This window comes from Nuphar pumila, chromosome 11 (genome assembly GCF_984573655.1).
Source record: "Nuphar pumila chromosome 11, dmNupPumi1.hap1.1, whole genome shotgun sequence".
NCBI classification, from domain to species: domain Eukaryota; kingdom Viridiplantae; phylum Streptophyta; class Magnoliopsida; order Nymphaeales; family Nymphaeaceae; genus Nuphar; species Nuphar pumila.
In genome coordinates, this window is record NC_143259.1 from 39,444,747 (window position 1) to 39,468,994 (window position 24,248).

The following is a 24,248-nucleotide window of genomic DNA, read 5'->3' on the forward strand; positions in this document are numbered from 1 at the left end:
AAAATTGAGTCTTTATTTCAATGACAAAAGACATAAGAATGGAGGCAACCTCTGACCTTTCTTTTATTAAGAAAACTCATGACAATCTAGAAAAATCATCAACAATAACTAAGTAATAACGACACTGAGATCTAATAGGAACTCTACTAGGTCCCCATACATCAGCATGTAAAATCTCAAATATGCATTGACTCGATGGACTCTAATTAGAAGGAAATGAGCTTCTGTGATGTTTGCCCAATTGACACGCGTCACACTGGAATGAGTCAGACGGAGAAATCTGAGGAAAAAGACTACGAAGCTTTGGAAAAGGAACATGACCAAGACGGAGATGCCACTGATAGGTACTGAAAGATGGCTCGGACACAGAATTCATGGATCCAACTGGCTGGTGTAGATAATAGACACCACCCTCTTCATGACCTCCACCAATCATCTTCTCCATCAACAAGTCCTGAAAAATACAACACACGTGATCAAATATCACCCTACAGTTATGTTCCTTAGCAATACGACTAACAGACAATAAATTTTGAGGAAATGAAGGAGCATGAAGGACATTAGTCAATTGAAGTGTGGAGGATATAGAAATGTTTTCTTAGCCTACAACAGGAGAAGATCTCCCATAAGCAAGTATAACATTGCGAGGTTCAGCAATAGGATTTAACTTTGAAAAATTATGAGGAGTCTCACACAAGTGTCTAGAGGCACCTGAATCAATAATCCATCTACTACCTTGATAACTCAGGCTATCACCTGTAGAACATGCAACATCAGCTACAGGCATAGGAGCACTCGAACTAGGAAGTCGGTGAGACAACAATTCATCGTACTCTGCACGACTGAGGATAACTGAATCGCTGGAGGAGGTAGTGGGAGTCTCTGCCTCGAGTTTAGCAACTTGAGCCTTGGACACATTCGGTTTAGGTGATGGGATAGGAGGTCTTATCCCAGCACTTATCTTCAAGATGTCCAAGTTTACCACAATATGTACATTGAAGCCTTCCTCTTCCTCCTATACTGCGACCACGACCTCTTCCTCTAAAATTCAAGAAAGTACCTCTTCCACGACCTAAGATGATTCCTAGGGCTGATGCTTGTGATTCAGATTGGGTTTGAGGAAGAGTGATGGCAAGCCTACTCAGACGATTGTAGACTTCTGCAAGAGTAGGAACATCAGAACTAGTAAGCATTTGAACTTTGACAACTGAAAAATCAGATAATAACCCTGTAAGGAACCGGGCAACCATAGTCTGCTCCTGATGGGTCTTCTGTTTGGTGCAGCATAAGGGTTTGTATGTGTTTAGCCTCTCAAAGGCAGATTTAACATAGGCATAGTATTGGGCCAAAGTCTGTTCTCCTTGCTGCAACTGATAAATTTCTTGCTCAACTTGTAGAATACGACTCACATTGGTTTCATGAGAATACGTATCACGGAGATTGTCCCACATTTGTTTAGCTGAGGTATAATAAATCAGTCCATCAGCTATATGAGGTTGTACATTGTTCATTATCCATGACATCACAATGTCATTGTCTTCGTCCCAGGTGACATATTTTTTGGCTCTTTTAGTGGGCTCCAATTCCAACAGGACGTGCTTTTTCTAATGACCAGAAACCGACATCATGAAGGTGCGAGACCACCTTGCATAATTAGCATCATCTAGCTTAACTGAAGATCCATACGAAAATGGATTCGCAAAGGCCTTATATTGACTAATGACCTCTGTTTTTTTGTCATTATCTTGAGCAAGTGACTCAGCCATAAAAAATTTTATTTGCTCACTAAGGACAGCAACTAGACACGACCAAAAAAAAAAAATAACCCAGCTATTTCTGCGCAACTTGCCTCTAGATATGAATAGCGATCAGATCATCACCACAACCAAAAATATATACATATTTTTTTAAGAAAAGACTCGATTTCAAGACTGAAATTTTTTTAAGCAAAGACTACCAACTTCAAGACTGAAACACCTACCATTTAATCTCCATGGTAATGATCTGATCGCAGACATTCAACAGCAATCTGTTTTTTCGGTCAGATCACTATTTTCCGGTCAGATCGCTGACTGCAACATAGTTTACTATTTTCCGGTCAGATCGCTGACTGCAACATAGTTTAACATTCTCCATTAAAAAATTTTAAACCCAAGACAACACCACTCAGATCTGAACCGTGATCTCTTTATTTCAGATCCAATCGCTATCTTCAGATCAGCGTGCTTCTCCTTATGCGTCATGATGATCAAACACGATCTGATTTGCAGATCACGATCCACGACATCCAACTCTTCTTCACGCTTCACGATCAGCAGCAGCCTCATCACAACGATCAGCAGTAGCATCGTCATCCCAGAAGGGAGACCCGCTTTGATACCATGTTGAAACTACCAGCCTTTGATCTATTTTAGAGAGACGAGAGAGAGAGAGATAACAGAGAGAGAGAGAGAGAGCATGACTTTCATTAACCCTAATCACCTACTTAAATAGGGATTAGTAAAATGAAAGTTTACAAGTAGGCATACGTAATTGTGCTAAATTACGTATGACCATCCCAGATTTATGAATATTGCTTTTAACAACCCTCTTCTGCGTCAACAAATCTATCATATATTTTCTTTGAGAGATCATTATTCCCTTCGTAGACCTTAACACTTCACAGTTGAGAGATTTATGAATATTGCTTTTAAAAATCTTTGATATCAAAGACCTAATTTAGATATTGATTTAGTCTGACAATTTGACCACAATATAATCCACATAAACAATAAGAATGGTGGCGAGTCTGTAATTTTTGATAAATAGGATATAATCAAAAGCACTTCTTGTAGCACTCCAAAAGTCCGAACTTGTAAACTTTTAGAACGACTTAAAAAAGACTAAAAAACCCTTTATTTTTCAGAGTTTTTGTTTTAGTGAAATCAGGGGAAACGATTTTTGAGAAAAGACAAGTTGACAACCTTGGGCGCATTAGCGTAAAACCTACATTTTACAAAGATTTGTATATTTGTAACAGCATTTAGAAACCATATGCATTAAAAGATAATTTCAAGTTTTTTGAAGCCATCTTGCAATCGCGTCATCGCCTGTCGCGTAATCCTAATAATCACATGTACCCATAAGATGAGTCAGTTTCATGAAAAACTGGTAGGTGCACAAGTATGACAATATAGAACAAATCTAGCATATGCATTTAATTCATACATGATACGCAATTCAACAAGTAATGTGAACAATTCTAGCATATGCATTCTAATTCATACATGATACGCAATTCAACAAGTAATGTGAACAAAATAACTTTGTTTTGATATTAGCTGTCTTGCGGGTACGCACAGGAGCGAAACGTATAAACAACTGAAACTATCTAGAGGTTTGTTATGCTATGTATTTTTGATACCCCGAACAGCTAGCAGAATACATTCTTAAAGAGACGGTCGGTGACCAAAAGAGGATTCCCCAAAGGCATATGTGGCAAAGGATGCATTCAACTTCTACAGAGGTCCATGGGAGCTACCACCTAGGATAATTTCTGGTAGTCCCATCCCCTAACTCCGATGACTGAAGATACCAAGTCATTTGCCCGAGGGGTGGTTGTTAACAACCTGTCTAACGGAGTTTTTGTACCATCACATCCTCTCCCTTGACGAAAATAAAGAGGCGAATGGGTGCGACAGGTTTTATTTAACAGAAGACTCATTTTACATGCTCTGGTCTTTCAAACCAACTTTAGCATCTTGCCTCTAAAGACGGTTATCACAATTATGTGATTTTCATATTGTGTCATCTGCACGCTTCAAGGTTACACAAACCTCTCATCAAATCATCGTAGTACTAACAAGCATGCATGTCAAAAGTACAGCTACGATGAGAGAGGTAACAATTTCTCAAAAGAAACCCCAACTCAATGTTTCGTAAAAGAAACGATGCAACTATTTAATTTAGTTTGACATGATTTGCTCATTTCAAACCACTTGTACAACCTTGTGCAATTTGCATGATACGAGATCGTCACGGATCTCTCATCCATTTATCGCAGTATCAGCATGTTGCGCATGTCTTGCAATATTGCTTACGATAAAAGGGATACGGGTTTCTCAGTAGAAACCCTGCCCACAACATTTCCATACTCCCAACTGGGGATATCCAGGTCATATCGGATATCAAACCGAGCTTATAAAACATTTCTCCTTAATGAGTCGTTTCGGGAGAACTTAATTGCAATTTGGCAACCCTTCAGTGTACAAAAATTGCTTTGCAAAACTACGCATTTGGAAAGCTTGATTCTTACAAGAAATCCTTTTTTTTAACTCTAGCCTTCATACGCAAACTCGTGTCTTTTGAAAAAAAGCAAGTAGGAAACAGATAGGATAGAATACGCACTTGCGTGTCTCACAAGGTTGCATTTATGTAAGGATTATACATATATTACATAATGCAGGCATGTGCACATTGCAGCACGACGGCAAAGTATAAAGCAAGACTCAATGTGCGAAACTGCACATCGAGCTAAAAAGTGTGCAAGCAGTGCACAAGGTACGAAACCGTACCTCGGCTAAATAAATGCAAAAGTAGTCCATGAGGTATGAAACCGTACCTCAGTTAAATAAATGCATAAGCAGAAGTCTGTGCACGTGATAGCACGGTGGCAAAGTAAATGACATAAAAGAAAGAGAACAAGGATAGCAAAACTGCGTCCTTGAATTAAATATGTAAGCAGTAGCCTGTGTACTAAAGTGCGGCGGCAAAGTAAATGACATAAAGGAAAGGACAAGGATCGCAAAATTGCGTCCTTGAGTTAAAAACTACATGTATATATATATATATATATATATATATATATATATATATATATATATATATATATATATATATATATATTGAAATTTAAATGTTTATTCTCAGAATAGTCCTTCCATTGTTCTTTACGCAACTTTCCCCTACCTTGAAGAATGTCAGTTAAGCTGACGTTTCTGGGCATAGGTGATGAGTGGCTCATGCCTCGGTGCGCGTGTAGAGTTCATTGCGCCGATGGGGTGCGCGTATTGAGTAAAAAGCGTTTTTTATTAAAGACAAAGGGTTGACCCGCGCGAGGAGCCAAATCTGAAAAGAAGGAAAGGGCAGGGTTGCACCCTGCCCGACAGACTGACAAAGAGAGGAAGGGGGTCAGGGACTGCGCCCTGCCCGTCGGCCTAACAGAAAAGGAAGGGCCAGAAAAGGAGGAGGCAGGGGAGCGCCGCCCCTGCCCGTTGGTCGAAAAAGAGGGGAGGCAGGGGGCGGCGCCCCTATCTTCTGTCCGGAAAAAAAAAGGAGAGGGTAGGGGGCGTCACCCCCCCCCCCCATCCCTCACACACACACACACACCTATTGGCTAGAAACATAGGGAAGGCAGGGGCAGCGCCCCTGCCTTCTGGCTGAGACAAGAAAAGGGCAGGGGGGGCGTCGCCCCCTGCCTGCCAGTCGGAGAGAGAAGGGAAGGTAAGGGAACGGCGATGCCCCTGCCCCTTGATAAAAAGAAGGGGTGGCAGGGAGCGTCGCCCCCTGCCCCTTGATAAAAAGAAGGGGTGGCAGGGAGCGTCGCCCCCTGCCAGTCGGCCGGAAACATAGGCGACGGCAGGAGGGCAGCCGAAATCTGTGTGAGAGAGAGAGAGAGAGAGCTGGAAGCTCACCTGAAGAGGGGAGTCGACTCCGGCGAGAGGGAGAACCTCGGTGAGGGGGAGGCGCAGGGAAGGAGAGGTCGGGCGTAGGGAAGGGGGAGCTCGGGGTCGGGGAGAGAGAAGCGTAGGGGGGAGAGAGAAGCAAAGCAGGGAGAGAGAAAGTCGAGGGGGTTTCTTCTTTGGCGTAAGAGGTAACACACACACACCTGCGTGCTTATTTATAAGCACGAGGGTGGGTGCCGGATCCAACCTGGATCCAAATTTTTTTTAATTATTTTTTTTAATTATTTTTTTTATTTTCGCATGGGTTTTACACTTCTCTAAAATCCAAACAGCATAATAACCTTGCTAAATTTCCCAAATCATGCTCTACTAAATTGCTTCAACCTATAAATGGCATTCTTAAGTTTTGCAGACAATATTTTTTTATGCTCTTTGCATTTATCCTCGTGGGGGCATCATATATACTTTATATATACCGTCTCATGTAAGTCTCCATGTAAAAAGGCATTTTTGACATCTAACTAATGCAATGGCCATGTTTTGTAGGCAGCAAGAGCAAGAATAATGAGAATGGAGCTCAGCTTCACAACCGGTGCAAAGATTTCTTGATAGTCAATTTCATATGTTTTAGTGTAAAAACCCCAAATAAAAAAAAAACGGTTTGGACCCGGGCCGGGTCGGGTCCGGACCCGACCCGGGCACCCTTTTATTTTAGGGTTTTCAAAAAACCCGAGCAGTCGGGCGCCGCAACCCCCCTTCTCCCCCTTCGTTTCTGGGCTGGATAGGGAAACCCATCGACGGTTTCCCCATTCGGGTGCCCCCTGCGCCTTTAAGAGAGAGGATGGAGGGCGAGGGGGGGGTCACGCCTCCCTCTTCTCTTCTCCTCCCTCTCGCAGCCCTCGCCCCCCCTCCACGCCGGTCTCCTCCCTGCTGCGCACGTCGCCGACGCCGGCCACCGCCTCCCAGGTTAGTACTCCCTCTTCTCCTCCTCATCCCCCTCCCTGTCACCTCATCGGGAGGCCGGCAGGCGGCTCACAGCCGCTGCCGCGGCCTCCCACCGCCTCCTTGTGCCATCGGGACCCCGACAGGTGGCCTACGCAGCCCCTGTCGTCCCCTTTCTCTCGCTGGGGGTGCGCCGAAGTGCCGGCAGGGGACCAATGGCCCCTGCGACACTCCCTCACCTCTGTGGGTGACAGGGATACTGACGGGAGGTCGGTTTCCCTCCCTGTCACCCCCTTTGCAGTCTCTCTTTCGGCAGGGGTCAGTTCCCCTGCCACCTCTCGACCACATATAGGCGGGGCAATGCCCCTGCCGCTTCTTTTTTTTTTATGCAGGCGGGGGCTCGCCCCGCTGCCTCTTGTGTTCTGGCGCGCAGGGGTAGTGCCCCTGCCGCCTTCCTGTCTCGGCTGGCAGGGGCAATGCCCCTGTCGCCCTTTGTTTTGATGGGCTGGCAGGGGCTCACCCCCTGCCGCCCCCTGGCTTCTGGGAGGGCAGGGAATACCCCCTGCCACTCTTCTTTTGCTGGCAGGGGCTGAGCCCCTGCCACATAATTGTTACTGGCAGGGGCTGAGCCCCTGCCACTTTCATTTTGCCGGCAGGGGCTCAGCCCCTGCCACTTAATCGGTTCTGGCAGGGGCTCAGCCCCTGCCACTTTCATTTTCGCAGGCAGGGGCTCAGCCCCTGCCACTTTCATTATTGCCGGCAGGGGCTGAGCCCCTGCCACTTTCATTTTCGCAGGCAGGGGCTCAGCCCCTGCCACTTTCATTGTTGTCGGCAGGGGCTGAGCCCCTGCCACTTTCATTTTCGCAGGCAGGGGCTCAGCCCCTGCCACCTAATCGGTTCTGGCAGGGGCTCAGCCCCTGCCACTTGGCTGTTGCTGGCAGGGGCTCAACCCCTGCCACTTGATTGTTCTTGGCAGGCGCTGACCCCCCCTGCCGCCTCGGTATTATTTTCGACAGAGGGCTCAGCCCTGTCACCCCGCGGCTGTCTGCAAGCAAGGGCTCGCCCCTTGTCGTTTTTCTGATTTCGGCCAGCAGGGGCACACCCCTGCTGCCTCTCTCTTTTCATGTAGGCAGGCTTGTTCCTTCTATTTTTTTTCTTTTCGCATGATAATTAACGTAGCACTGTTGCAGACCTCACATTGGACCCCTCGCTCTGGCTCCGCGGCCCGAGCCTCGTATCATCTACACGCGTAGACGCACGCAGCTGCACGACATCCCGAGGTAGGGGAAAGTCGCACGAATAGTATGTATGAACAAAATAAAATAAGACTTCTGAGATAGAATAGTTATTTTGCATACTTGCGTATCTGAAGAAATATTGACTGGTCAAAGTTTACTCTTTGTGATTCTTTTGAAATTGCATAATGTAAATTCTTTGGGTAGACTCATCAAATAGTTTAATTGGCATGCCTGTTTACGTGTAAGATTACTTAACTGATAATTGTCTATTTTGCATGCTTATTCCTTTGAAACTGCATACTTAAGGTAGATTTTGTGAATAGACTCAGAATGCACTGTAATTGCTATTGTAATCGAACCTTAAGGCAGGTACGGTATGAATTTTATGTAAGAACATGGAGTGTATTGAAATGTGAAATTTACACTTTATTGATTTTGATGTGATAATATCGGCCTCCACAGGCCAATTGCTCAGAAAAGCAAAACATGTCATGTAGGAACCAAAGAAATCATAAAACATTATCGTAGTTGTACCTCTAGGAAGGTATGATCGTACTTTTGGACAAGTACGTCCCATGTGGGTTACGATGGTGGGTTGATGAGGTTGTAGCAACCTCGATGAGTGCAATTAGCACATTGCTGAGATCACATAAATGGTGACCATTTCGCCTTCACAGGCAAGATGCTCGAGTGGGTCTAATGGACCAGAGCATGTAGGATGGGGCGGCGGTTAAGAAACCCCCGTTGTACCCATCCGATCTTCACGGTTCATCAAGGGAGAGGATGGATGGTACAAAGACTCCGATGGACAGGTTGTTAACAACCACCCCACGAGCAAAAGACTCGGTTTTCCCCAGTCATCGGAGTTAGGGGAAATGGGATTACCATAAATTATCCTAGGTGGTAACTCCCAGGCACTTCTGCAGAAGTTGGATGCATCCATGGGCCACGAATGCCTTTGAGGATTTACCCTCTTGGTCACTGACCGTCCCCTTAGGAGCGGACTCAGTCAGCCATCCGGGTTAATGAAAACACCTGACATAATAAACCCCTGGATCGGTCTCGGCTGTTTCTACGTTTCGCGTCTGTGCGTACCCACAGGCCAGTTAATATCAGAACTTAAAGAATGTATTCATGAATAGTTGTAGATGGCTAAGACTTACACTGCTTCAACAAACATCTCTTTGCACTTATTACATTTGTTAGAATAGACTACAATTGTTTTAATTGCTTAAATATCATAACTGCTTATCTCATGAATGCCCTGCTTTGTTTTATTCTACTTATCTGTTTCGTGCACCTACTGGTTTGTTATGAAACTGACCCATTTCATGGGCAGGTGAGGAGTAGGACTTTACTGGCAGCCGATGGCGTGGTGCAACATGGATCAAGATTTGTCTTCTTTCTGCTGGCGGCTTGGCTCTGAGACTTTTTGGAGTTTTTCTTAGATTTATTGAACTTTGGAATAAAATGTTCATTTTGTAATAAACTGCAGATTTTAATCGATTGCCTTATTTCTTAAATTCCTTTAAGATGGTGTACATGTGAATGATGGTTTTTCAGCTAACGTACCCAGGATTGTTGACTTGTGTTCCTTTCTAAATGTCTTCCGCTGTTGTTTTTAAATATTAAACTTTAAATCTTTGAAAGGTTTTTTTATAAGGTTTTCGAAATCACAAGTCGAAATTTTGGGGCGTTACATTTAGTGTAACCCTTTGCCATTAGTCTGGCTTTATACCTCTCGATGGATCCATCTGGTTTAAATTTTAGGGTGTACATCCAACAACCCTTTTTCATCCCAGGTGTGGTTCTTTTCAAGAGCCTTCATCTCACCAATCATGGCATCCTTCCATTGAGGAACCTTGAGAGCTTCTTCCACACTCTTGAGAATAGTAACTGATTCACTAGTCGCAATAGGTTTGATAAGACTTAGTGTAGCACGATAGGACATAAAGTCCTACAATGGATAATTAGAACATTGTCTCTTCCCTTACAAATGGCTATGGGGAGAATGAGATCATCTTTTTGCTGCATGTAGACATCTGGTTCTTAGGTTAGAGGATCTTCCAGTGTTCTTGAGTCTGGAGTCACTTCAATTAAGGACACAAAGGGCATAAATACACTTCTCTCACCTTTGCTATAGGTCTGAGTAATTTCTAGGGTAGACCTAGTATAGCTAGGAGTGAGCTATCAAGGGGGACCCTAGGAAGTCAAGATGTAGAGGCATTGTCATCAACTTCATGCAACACCTCCCCCTTACTCCCATCCTAGACACTATAATATGGTATGTCTTCAAAGAAAGATACAGCCATCGAATACATTTCTTCTTTGTAATAGGATCATAGCATATGTACCCCTTTTGGGAAGAGTATCCGATGAAGATGCAATTTTTTGCCCTAGGGTCACATTTTTTCCTATGTATGGCAGTAGTATGAACTAAACACACACCTAAACACTCTTAGTGTATTAGAAAAAGTGGTTGTTGAGGTTTTAACATATTGAGTGGGGACTTCGGTTTATAAGGTAAGCAACAGTAAGACACCAATATCTTTTTAGGACATTCATCTCAAACAATAAAGCCCTAGTGACTTCTAGGAGTTGTTTATTTATTTTTCTGCAACCCCATTTTGTTGTGGTATATTAGAACAAGTGGTTTAAGGATCAATACCATGCTCCGTAAGATAGCTTTGAATCTTGTTAGAGGTATATTTGGTCTCATTATCAAACCTTATCACCATCAGCAAGGCACCATATTGATTTTCAACCATTTTGTGATAAATAGGAAAACAGGACACCTCATCTTTAGATTTCAACATAAACACAGTGGTCAATTTTGTATAATAATCAATAAACGAGACAAAATATTTATATCCAAGAATGGAAACTACAAGGGCTAGCCCCATACATCAGAATGGAACAACCCGAATAAAGGAATGCTTCTCGACTCACTAGAATTAGGACAGAAGTTCTACATTGTTAGGCCTTTTCACAAGTCTCACGATGGACATTACTGTGTTTAGACTTCACACTATCTGGATACGAAGTTCTACATTTGAGTGGTGCATGTCCCAGTCTCCAGTGCATACGCAAAACAGACTCAGACTTGGAGGACGCTAGGCTACTATTGGACATCATCCCTTGAGGTACAGTCATTGTGTATAGCCCCTTTCTCATGTCCACGACCAAAAGTAATCCTTGTCCTCGAGTCTTGAAACAAACTATAAGAGGGATAAAATGCCACAGAACAATTAAGGTCCTTGGTAATAGAACTAACAGAAATTAGGTTAACAGGAAATTTTGGGGTGTGTAAAACAAAATGAAGTGGGAAACATGATGTGTGAACAATTCCCTTCCCAAGTATGGGAGGTGGTGATCCATCTGCCAACTTTATGTTACTAACAGGTACAAAAACATCATAATTAGTGAACAAGGATCTCACACCAATCATATATTTTGTAGACCCAGAATCTACGATCCATCAACTAGAAGAAAGTTGGGAAGAAACATTAGTACCTTGTTGAGCATGATAAGAGGCGGTCGGTGATATAGTAGACCTTCTAGACTGGTCAACTCCCTTCCTCTCATACTCCTCTATCTTCTTCATCAATCGCTCTAACTCATCTCTAGCATCTTTTGTAAATTCAGTGAAACTTGTAGAGGAATTTAAAGCATGAGCTACTCTACCTGTTGGTCTTCCTATCAGATCCCAACACTGGCTTCTAGTATGTCTTTTTTTCTATAGTAAGGTCATTTCAATTTGTCTTTCTCATCATTGCTAACATGTGTTCTACCACATCCACGTATAATCATACCACCCCTTCCTCTACCTCTCTCACCAAATGTGTGGTATGATCACTGATGAGGGTTGATTTCTCTACACTTAACTTACACAGTAGCCGAGTTTCTTCAATCTTCCTCTTTTTGAAGAAGAGGATAAACCAAGGTTGCCAAACTAGGATGCGGAAGCGGGAAACGATATGGGATGCGGAAGCGAGATGCGATGCATTTTAAAATGTATAGGAAACAGGAAGCGAGAAATAAAAAAAATAAATATAAGAATTGAACGGGAATCGAAATGAAACACAAATAAAAACTAAAATAAAAGTGACTTCTTAAATTTCATGGCTTTTTAGTGTAAGAATTAATTTTTTAACAAAATCTAAAAAATGATGACTACCAATTTAGAGAAAGCACATGGAAGTGAGTGAGAAGCGCGAGAGAAATACAAAAAACATAAAAGTTGAGCGAGAGAACATATAAGAGTAATAGATGAAGTGTGTGGAAAGCATGGGAGAATCGAGGTTCTCATCAAGTTTCAGAAGCGAAGAGTATCGCACTTCCGAAGCGAGTTTCCAAGAAGCGTGTTTCCCACCTATCTAAGAAGCTTCCGGTAACTCTGGGATAAACTACCTCAAGAGAGGGTAGTTCATCCCTTCCCATGATGCTCAACTTCACATGCTTGTACACACTATCAAGGCCCCTTGAGAATTCAAACACCTTCTTGTCCACTACTTCATCTCGATGTTCCTTGATGCATTGCACTTCCTTTTGTCAAAGTGACTTAGTGTCTCCCATAGAGTTTGAAGTTCCTATTGAAATCTTAGCCGACCCTGACCATTCTTCATCATTTTTCCCATCAAGCTTAATGTTGATAATCTGAAAACTTGGGCCTTCATTAGTAGTTGGTCCGCCTCAACTAGATGGTTTAGCACCACTTGGCCCTTCAAAGGTAGGAGTTGCTGATTTCTCTTTTTTGGGGGTCCATTTGTTTGCTTTAGCACCTCTATTAGTGAACAAGGATTACTAATCACAGTGAAAAAAGTCACAACCAAACACCACCAACAAACCTTGAATTTGTGGCTGATACACCTGAAACAATCCCTTGGAAGTTAACCAAGAGGCCAAGCTCCACATGTACTAGGTTCTCCACACCAGAAATCACACAGCCACACATCCTCTAACTGTTCACAGTGACTGCCTCAGGGTTCTGATGATACCCCAGTCGTGCAGCCCTTGTCACACTATGTACTACCCTAAAAAATTCAAAAAAAAAAACTCCATTCATCACCCATTACCACAACTCGAATTGCCCAACTGCTTTGAACAACCTCTGTGGCCCTTTTGGAAATTGCAACTTATTAATTCCAGCCATTGAGATCATCATCCTACAGTCCTCCAAGATTTCCCAGATTCGAAAAACCGTAATCTATCTCAGCAGCAGACAAATACCTTCAAAAATCTGAAACTCACCTTTGCACTTGCAACAAAATGCGGGAAAAATCATGACAAGTCTCTAAAATTATGGATCTATCAAAGCACTAAGATCCCAGCTTTCAATACTCAAGAAATAGCCCAGGTGCTGATGTCAGCAACCTGATCTGACACCATCTTAACTGATTGGTATCCCCTCTGAGTGCCTCTAGGTGCGTGCAGTAAGAGAAAGAAAGGAGCAGAGAGAGTGGAAGAAAGAGAGAGTAGAAAGGAGAAGAGGAGAGAGATAAGGGAAAGAATGAAAGAAGACTAGATCTATTGTGCCTCGCCCTCTTTTATTTCTCTTTTGACTTTTACAAAAAGAAGACAAAAATGACCTTCTTAAGCAGCCTCCTTTACATGCAAGTATAGACCAGGAAAAGTCAAAAAAGGAACATTAGTCAACCAATTTAGGACACTAGTAAGAACAGTTTCACATGCCACCATTTGGTGGGACCTTGGTACAACAACAACAACTACGCCTTCATCCCAAAACAATTGGGGTCGGCGATATGAACCAAAAAAGAAAATCATTATGGGTCTTCCACATGAATCCTTCTCCTCCAATCATTTCTATCCAATGTCATGTCCTCGGTGAGGTTCAAAGCATTCATATCCTTTCCTATCATCTTCATCCATGTCTTCCTAGGCCTACACCGACCTCTTTTAACTAATATATTTTCTCATTTCTCCATCCTTCTAACTGGAGCATCATTAGGCCTTCGCCGAATATGTCCAAACCACCGCAAACGATTCTCTCTCATATTATTTTCAATGGATGCAACGCCTACCTTCTTACATATCTCCTCGTTTCAAATCTTATCTTTTATTGTATTTCCACACATCTATCGAAGCATACGCATCTCATCTACACTCATTTTTTGAATATGATGTCTCTTGGCAGCCCAACATTCCGTACCATATAGTAAAGTGGGCCTAATAGTCGTCCTATAAAACTTTCCCTTCAACCGCAATGGCATTCTACGATCGCACAACACTCCAGTTGCACTATTCCATTTCATCCACCCAACCTTTATCCTATGATTTACATCTCCATCAATTTCTCCATACTTTTGAATGATAGATCTCAAATATTTGAAACAATCATCCACCGGTATATCTTGCTAACCAAGCTTCACTAAACTCCCATCACTACTTCGTTGCTTACTAAACTGACATTCCATATATTTTGTCTTACTCTTACTCAACTTAAAACCTCTTGCTTCCAATGTCTGTCTCCATAATTCTAACTTAGCATTAACCCCAGCTCTAGACTCATCAATCAAAACAATATCATCAGCAAACAACATACACCATGGCACATTTTCTTGAATTGATCTCATAAGCTCATCCATCACTATAGCAAATAGGAAAGGGCTTAAAGCAGATCCTTGATGTAACCCAACTGTTATAGGGAAATTGGTTGTCACCCCTCCACAAGTGCGGACATTGGTTACTACTCCTTCATACATATCTTTAATTATACTAATGTACTTGAGAGAAACACTTTTCTTCATCATTGTCCACCAGAGAACGTCTCTAGGTACTCTATCGTATGCCTTCTCCAAATCAATAAAAACCATATGCAAATCTTTGTTCCTCTCTCTATTTCTCTCAATAAGTTGTCTAAGAAGATGTATAGCTTCCATAGTTGATCTTCCAGGCATAAAACCAAATTGATTCTCTGATATCATGACAACCTTCCTCAACCTAGACTCAATCACCCTCTCTCAAAGTTTCATAGTATGACTCATGAGTTTTATAACACGATAGTTTGTGCAATCTTGTATATCACCCTTATTCTTATATAGAGGCACCAAAGTACTCTTCCTCCACTCATTAGGCATCTTATTTGTCCGCCAAATCTTGTTAAAAAGATTTGTCAACCATTCTAAACCTTTATCTCCCAAGCATTTTCAAGCCTCGATAGGTATACCATCTGAGCCAACTGCCCTTCTTGATTTCATTTTCTTCAAAGCCTCTGCAATTTCTTTCTTTTTGAATCTTGCGCATGAAGTCATGATTCATCTCATGAAAATGAAGGGAGAAGTCTCCAAGATCCTGCGCATGACTTTCATTAAATAGTTTATCAAAATAATCTTTCTATCTCTCCTTAATCTCCTCATCTTTGACTAAAACCCTTTGTGTTTCATCTTTGATACTTCTAACCATACCCAGATCCCTCGATTTCCTATCTCTCATCTTTACAAGCCTATAAATATCCTTCTCGCCCTCTTTGGTATCCAACTTGTCATAAACCTCCTTATATACCTTATCCTTCGCGTTTCGAACTACTTTTTTAGCTTCCTTCTTTGTATCATATACTTCTCCAAATTCTCATTATCACGACTCTTACTTAAATTTCTATAACACTCTCTTTTAACCTTAATAGCTAATTTGACATCCTCGTTCCACCACGATGTATCCTTACCTAGTGGTGCACCGCCTTTAGACTCACCCAATACCTCCTTAGCCACCTTTCTCATGCCACCCGCTATCTTATTCCACATTGATTCTGAATCCTCCTCGAGACATCAATCAGCTTCCTTAACTGCCTGCGCTACAAACATTCCTTGTTTAGCTTCTTTCAGTGCCCCCCACTTAATTTTAGGATATATCCTATGTCTATCCCTTTTGCGGCATTTTCTAAATCTAAAATCTAAAATTAAGACTCTATGTTGTGTAGCTACACTTTCTCCCGGTATAACCTTACAACCCCTATCTCTCTTTCTAAGTAGGAAAAAATCTATCTGACTCGTATTAACCTCACTTTTAAATGTTACTAGGTGAGACTCCATCTTCCTAAACCAAGTGTTTGCTAAGATCATATCATAGGACAAACCAAAATCTAAAATCCTTTCTCCACTTTCGCTTCTTTCTCCTATACCATAGCCTCCATGGATACTCTCAAATCCAACTCTACTAATGCCTACATGCCCATTAAGGTCACCGCTGATGAAAAGCTTTTCTCCATAAAATATCCCTTGTATTACTCCATCTAAATCTTCCCAAAATTGACGCTTAATGGAATCATCTAAACCTACTTGAGGTGCATAAACACTAATAATATTAATAATATCCGCACCTAATACTAATTTAATAAGTAAAATCCTATCACCCTTCCTACGGACCTCAACTACATTATTTATAAACTCACGACTCATAACAATCCCTACTCCAATAGGAATTAGAGTAGGGATTGTTATGAGTCGTGAGTTTATAGATAATGTAGTTGAGGTCCGTAGGTGGGACCTTGGTGTAACCTAAAATTTTCAAATTTTTATTTTATAAAGGGTTCACTTCGAGACTTCTGGCCAGGATCCAAGCACATGACAAAATAGAAAAGTAGATACTCAACCAAAACAAACACCACAACCTTGTCTACTTTTCATCAAGCAGGCATGGGTACCATGTCTAAAGAATAAAATTCATTAGGAGCCCTTGAAGCATGCTGCTGATTAAAACAGCTTGACAACTGACATAATAAGGTTAGTGCTGCCTAGAAACACATAAACTCTGAGTAAAATTCAAAGCCAACTAATAGATATTAAAACGTTTTTCAAATGATACACCAATTATCCCATGAATTTGCATAGATACAACTGAAGCACATGAAACAAACAGATGAATAATACATACATACATACATATGTGTGTGAAGAAAGAACTACAATGCTTTCAACATATATGATATCATACCATATGTCTCATCATGTTTGTAACATTATTATCCAATTCAGGAGGCTCCCCATTGAAATCAAGCCTAGCCAATGGCGCAGCATTTTTAACAAAAGAGTGCTCCAGTAGTTGAGCTGCTGTAGGACGATCTGATGGATTTCGTTGCAAACACAGCTTCACAAAGTCCTTTCCTTCATCTGATAGGCTGTCAGGAATTGCAGGAAGCTCCTTACTGTTTCCAATTTTAAATAGTGCAGCAACCTTTGGATCAGAAAAAAGGGAAGGAAGAATCAGTATCAGTCATTAGCACAAAAGAGCAGATTGTGAACCAGTAATTGTTCAACTGATGATGTTGGCAAAAATCCACATAAAGGTTTGAAATTTTCTGTAAGTTCAGAAATGAATAAGAGTCCTATATCAATCCACATTATAAACATATATTTTCAAGACATAAAAGTGTCTTCAAAATATGACTGCAAGTTGATGCAGCTGCATTGCTACCCCAGGACACAGGTAGCCAAGAGTGTGTGATGCATTCAGACATAATTTCTGGTAATCAAGCACTTATGAATGCATGTAGTTGTGCAAATATAGATGCACGAACTCATCTCTCCCCTTTCAGATTGATTTATTACCAGCATTAAGTAAACTCACAGATATGATGAAAGCTTAGGGGTTTCTATTAACAAGAACCAAACTGACCCCTTCATACTGGCTCCATGGTGGTTTTGTCGTAGCCATCTCCAACACAGTACATCCAAGACTCCATGTATCCACAGCAAGATTACATCCATTTGAATTTCTAATAACCTGGCCAATTAAGCCAATCAGACCACAAAACACTTTCATGTTATATGCATTGAGATAACCCAAGTAAATGAATAACCTGACCTCAGGGGCCATCCAGTATGGGCTCCCCTTGAATGACAATGGTAATGAGTGGCCAGTAATCTGTAAAGGTAAAATAGCAATCGCATCAGCAAATAAAATCATGACACTTCACAAATGGTTTCAGGACTTCATGAGTAAACTTAGAAGGTAAAATGAAAATCATCAACTTTATAAAAATAAATCAAAAATATGGTTGATTCAGAGATCAATATTTGAATTCTCATAAACAAATTGGATAAGAAACACTATCCCTACATTCCACCAATATAAAATGTTACTTATTCACAAAAAGGAAAAGAAATAAAGCTAAAATGAACATTAAAGCACAATCAACAAAGCGCAGCAGTTATCCAATTCACAAACTTCAAACTGTGGCATCTTTTGTGCAGGACAATAAATTTTAGCATTTAAATTTACTGCCAATGCTTCCAAGTGGGAGGAAATTTGCTGGTCACCTCTATGTTTCTTCTGGCTTTCCTCCGTGCCCTATCCTCCTTCCTACAATCTTCTGCCTTCATGTCCCCAAGCCCCACCTCTTCACATGACCACTCATAAGAAAAATACTTTCAGCTCCATCTTTGCCTCTTTGGTAGCCTCTCTTGGTCTTGCTATGCTTCCAACAACTCTGCTTCACTCTATATCTCCCTGAAATGATCTTTTCCTATAGATGTTCCTGTATCTTTTCATTTATCACCTCTCTACAATCAAATAAGTGGCGCACTACAATTTTAGGAAAAGAGAAGGAAAGATCTAACCAACCACCAAGTTGATCCTTTCCATGAAAGTGCCAATGTGATTCTCTCAAAGAACAGTAAGCAATCCAAAAGAAACTGGAACAAAGCAAGAATATCCCCACTGGATAAGGTGATCAGAGGTTTAGTCACTACTTTCTCTGAGCATAATGTTAGATAAGCGGCTGGGAACGTATTTCGCCGATTTAAGATATAAACATGAACTTGATGCTATGCAGGAACATAGAAGTTGAAGAATATAGCAGAAACATGGCCTAGTGTAAAACCAGTAAATTTTCTAGAAATCAAATAAATAAAGAATTAGCTTTACCTTCAGGTTTAAAATGTGTATCTACCTTTTTAATGTCAATTCTGGGTGTTTTATATGCTTAATTATATTCTTCTAATAAAGAAGGGTAAAATGGTCAATTCAATAAATTTTTTTGAAGATAAAATAGCATTAAAATATAAAATTGTCATGAAAATTTATCGTTTTAAAAAGAGCATAAAATTATTGAAGTGTTTTGAATGTAACAAAATGCATTTTTATGGTTTTTAGAACAATTTGGTGAAAAGGGTATTTTGGTCATAAAATTAATTATGAGAAATACTTTAATTTAATAAATTATGGTTTTAGAACCAAAATTCGTCTAAGTTAAGGCTATGAACCACCAAATAGTCTTAGTTTTAGTGTATTTTATTTTATTCACTTTATTTAATCTTTTATAAAAAAATCTTTTATATATATATATATATATAGTTTTCTTTTTAGATCTTTGGGTCGGGTTCGAACCGGACCCAACACCCTCTATACTAAGCGTAAAACCCTAACCGAGCCCTTTTTTCTCCCCTTCTCAATTTTTTCCCCCATTCACGCAGCTGCCTGATTGTTTTTTTTTCCTCTTTCCCTTCCCCATCGGCGGCCTCGCCGAAGCCGCATCGTCGCTGACACCCCTGCCGGCCCACTCTCTTCTTCCCCTCCTTCCTCTTTTTCCCTTCTTTTCCTCCCCTTCGTCTTTCCCCGATTCATGCGAGAACAGTGGCGAGCGACCGTATTACCAACTGAGCCCTTATCCTTCACGCTGGGCCTTCGACCTGTACGCCGCCTGTATTCGTCGGCCGTGAAGGTTTGTTCGCCTTCCCGAGCACCTCTTGTAATACCCGTGATTTTTAGCAGATAAATAAACTTAGATTTTAAGTCATTAAGGTGATACAAGAATATTTTATTGTTTTAATTATTTATTCGTACTTGGATCTTAGATATCGATTCGAGAACATCAAAATGGATATTTAATAATTGTTAGGTCAAATGGATTTGTATCTCTAGTATTGGATCCTCATTATGAGGATCAAATTTGATATTGGATCCAAGATGAATGAAGCGGATCAACGAAGTTTAAATCAGACTTTTTGTGAAGAATTTTCTATAGCGGATCCTCAATATCCATGTTAAAATTGATATTGGATCCTAGAAGAATTGTCGGGACCCACGAATTTTAAAACCGGTCTTAAGAAAAACCTTAATTAGAATCAATAATAGTTTATTTTGTAGCCATATTCATCTACTGAAGGTTTGGATCCAAATTACATCATTTGGATCCATAGTTTCCAGCGTGTAATAAAGAGAAAATTTTTGGATCCAGGATCCATATCAATTGGGGGTCCATATATATAATATCATACACATGTATTAGAAAATAAAATAAAATAATAAATAATATAACAATAAAATATATTTGGATCCACAGTGGGACTCATATGGATCCAACCTGCAGACCCAAACAGTTGTTGAATCACGGATCCAAACCGCGGCTGGATCATGGGTCACGGACCCGGTCAATCCACGCCTTGCACACCCTGTGTGTTAAGTAATAGAAAAAAAACAAAAAAAAAAACATACTCGATAAAACTGCGTTAGGCCTCATTTCTGAACCCTAACGTAGCAAGCGAAAGGAGTTGGGGGAAAGGGGTAGCGCAGCCACCGGGGTGGGGGTAACGGCCCTTCCGTTTCGTGGGCCACCCTCTTACAAATCCCCTCTTCTCTCTCTCCCACCCACTCATCTCTTCCTTTTCCTCTCTCTCTCTCTCTCTCTCTCTCTCTCTCTCTCTCTCTCTCTCTCTCTCTCTCTCTCTCTCTCTCTCTCTGCGTGCGGCAACCTCGACATCGCCCGATGCTGGTCAATGCTGCCGGTGACCTTGCACGATAGCCGACCCTGCCCTCTCTCCAGGTTGCGGTGCGGTTGAGGCCGGCAGACCATTCCACTCGCAGCAGCAGCCACCAACCGTCGGGAAAAAGGTAGGTTACTATTCTTCTTCTCCGTAGGTAGCTCGCGTGCTCGGGGTGTGTGTGTGTGTGTGGGGGGGGGGGGACCGAAAATCCCCAAATCAGGAGGGGGTTTTGTGACAGTTGGGGATTATGGTAAATCCCACGCCGAAAACCCCAAATCTTTGATTTGGGGTTTCAGATTTTTATGAAGGGGATGAGAGAAGGATATGAGGGTTGTCAGAAAACCCAAATCGACTGATTTGGGGGTTCCGACTGCTATGAAAAAAAAGGGGGTTTATTTTCAGTTAAGGGTTTACTTTCGATCTTTGCCAAGGGAGTTTGGTTTCTGTTAAGGGGGCTCCGAGTTCGGCTGTCGTGAACTCAGCATTAAAAAAAAATGGTGTTGTAATCTGTTGAAATTCTTTTGATGTTCATAGTAAACATGCATAAGTGTTGCGTAATTCCTTCAAAATTTCTTTTTTTCCTCTGAGTAACCATGGTCAGAGGTATGCTTGGGTCCGGTTTATTCCTTTTGATTTGCTTCGGACGAATCGAGGTTTGACCATGCGTAAGTCTGTTTCATTTTCGTTGAGGCTCATCTAAGATATATTTATGTATTTCAAACCAGCTTAATGGATTAAGCTTGCATTGATGCGGTAGTGTTTAAATACAGTGGCTGGAACTCCAATGGGCATTTGAATCTCCTGTAGCTGATTTTAACTTTTAGTTCATAGCCACTCACCTAGTGACATATTTTACTGAACATGCTTTTACGGGCTATGTCTATGTCAACGATATTTTCTATAGCGATTTACAAAATGATTGTTTCAACGGTACAAATCGACGTCCCGTTTAGAATTAGTAAAGTGCAAATCGAGTTAACTTCTTAAATACAAATCGATTTCGTTCACAAAGACAAAAATAAAGACATATCGTTGTCGTCATAACTTCTTAACTACAAATCCACATGATTTACAACCAATTCATTTACAAAAAATATGAGTATTTAGTTACAATACATCATGACCAATGGTTTGGCTTAAATACAATACATGACCATCATCATCAAAGAAAACAGATATCATCACCAGTATGAAACCCACGTCCAAAAAATAATGTGCTTCGAATACAATCTAGGCGTGCATAAAATACAGCTTGCTAGTGCAGAAAACTTCGAAGCTAAAGATTGTATGGGATACCAACACGTGGAGAAGATGAAGCTCACACGACTGTTTGGTCTAAATATCGTGTCGATTTGTTTATTGTTTTTCTTTTTCGCCATTTAAAGCACTTTGGGTAATAACCATAACATTGATGAGAAACTTAAATTTAAATTTTGTGGTCTGACTGGTTTAAAGGTATCGAGGCTTGTGTGCTTGACTAGTTTAAAGGCACTGGAGCACTCTGAGTGGGTTTGTGCAATTAATATAAAAAAATTTTGAGGTATGTGTACCTTAGTAAAATGAGTAAGGTTGGGGACCTATTACTATGATAGTAGGAGATAGTTTGGGGAAATGCCCATGTACTTTGGGTAACTTAAATAAATGAAAAGATTAACCCACTCAAATTCGAGCTTACCTTGGAGAGGGTAGATGGTACAAAACTCCAGGGACATGTGTTTTATTGTTTCGAGTTAAAATGACTCGTTGGTCCCCAGTCCTCGGAGTTGGAGAACCCAGACTACCAATATGCATTAGGTGGTAGCTCTTTGTTCTTCTGCAGAAGTTAGGGATACATCATGTTTTGGTTTTGACCTTTGGGAGGTTCTCTCGGTCACTGGCCGCTCCTTTAGGATTTACAGTTTCGGTTAGAACGTTCGGGTTAATAAAACACCCATGAATAATAAACCCCTGAATGTTCTCTTCCGTTATGGGTGATTCGGCCTGCATGTACCCGCGGGATAAGAAAAGATAAACATGAATTAGAACGTTTTAGGTATCACATTGAGTTGAATTACTAGATTGTAGTTTCACAGTTAAACAGTCATTTCAGAATGTATCTCTTTACTTTTAGTTTACTTTAGAAATTGTAACATGTGAGATGTTTAAATCTTGTTGATGTGTATTTGTAAGCTGAGTGTTATCCATGTTAATGTTGTGGTTGTAAATTAAATGATATACATGTTACTGTCGTTGTGTAATTTCTTTATTTGATCTTGTATATGCCAAAAATCTCACACGACACCCACATCACATACTTGACACATGATATACCTGCAAGAAAATTTACAGTAATTCCTACTTAGACAGTTGTAGTATAATTCTAATCAATTTACTATTTTTCAGGTAAAGAATAGGGTTTATGAGCGGCTGCGGGATGAGGCATCGGATCGAGATTTTTGGATTTATTGTTTCAGGAATAGTTTGAGTTCCTTTTATGTTTTTAAAACTCTGATGTCATTATTCATTGATAGTGAAATGAAATAAATGTTTTGGGTTTTCTCTCCACTGTAATTTCCCTAAATGCTTAACCCTATATTATTTCTTGTTTCCGTTGTTATATAAAAAAAAATCTTAAAAATATGGGTTAAAATTTTGGGGTGTTACACCTCTCCCCTTCCCTGTTCGAAGACCCGCTGGAGCAGTGCCCTCGCCGACCCCTACCTTGTCGACGTTCCCTCTTCTTCCTTCCCTTCTTCTTTTCCTCTCTTAACTTTTTCTCTTGCGTTTCCCCTTCGTCCACCGTCGATGCCGGAAGCCTAGTGAGCCAATGTACCTCATTTGTTTTGTTTTGTTTTCTTTCTTTTTCTTCTCGCATTTGTTATGCATTGTCGCCTCTTAGGGTAGAGGGATGTTGTCAGGGTTTGGGTTTCCCCAATTGCGCAGGATTCGGACCACCGTAAGTGGCCGGACCCCTGTACTGCCGGGGAAGGGACCCCCAGCCGTGAGAGGGGGTTCGCCAGTAGGGGAATCACATGTGGTTCCTTCTATTTTTCTTGTTTTTCCTTGCTGCAGGACCCAATCGGGGTTTCATAAAGCGCAAATGCGCGATTTCCAAACCAACTGATCGAGATTGGTATTTCTTTAGTTTTTTACACTGATAAGAGGCCAAAATTTCATGTATGTATTATAGTAAGTCCAAAATTTGTTGAGTTTTCCTCTTTCTTTATGTTAGCTGTTTTTCCTTCATGCTTCACGGCCTAGCCTACACACTCGATTCCTGGCATAGGGAATCGTGCATGGCTGCCATGGCACTGCAGCATGTATACTTTTATTTTAACAACAATATTGTGTTGGTTTTTCTGTTGCAGTTCGTATTTCTAAAGGAATATGAAACCTCCTTCAAAACCGAGTGTCTCAATTTTTGTGCCATCGCAAGGGATGATGCTTTGGACTGCGTGCAGCCGTGGGATTTACTCCACACGGCTGTCCAATTTTGTATGGGCTTGTGAACACGCTATTTTTTTATTTTTCGCAATCGGGTTACCGATTCGCGTTTTGATTTTCGTCGCTCATATGCGGGAGCGAAGTTCGCAAAGTTGTCAGTGGTGTATGTGCAGTTGTGGCGCTCTCTCGTTGCGAGAAGGACGAGTAGATTGCATCGTGTGACAATTGCCCTGGACTTTTAGGACCCTAAGTTTCGTTTTACC

At 41.1% G+C, this 24,248-nt stretch overlaps 1 protein-coding gene across 4 annotated transcripts in view; it reads right to left on the reverse strand.

Annotated features, from left to right (window-relative positions):
• Window positions 1–24,248, reverse strand: part of LOC149822290 (mitogen-activated protein kinase kinase kinase YODA-like) — a 132,946-nt gene that overhangs the window by 62,949 nt on the left and 45,749 nt on the right. For all 4 annotated transcript variants that reach the window (XM_089980981.1, XM_089980980.1, XM_089980978.1 and 1 more), the window contains exons 8-10: window positions 17,663–17,722; window positions 17,474–17,581; window positions 16,793–17,032 (exon numbers count right to left, since the gene is read on the reverse strand). In XM_089980981.1, coding sequence (XP_089837107.1) covers window positions 16,793–17,032; window positions 17,474–17,581; window positions 17,663–17,722 — 408 coding nt within the window. The remainder of the gene's footprint in view (window positions 1–16,792; window positions 17,033–17,473; window positions 17,582–17,662; window positions 17,723–24,248) is intronic.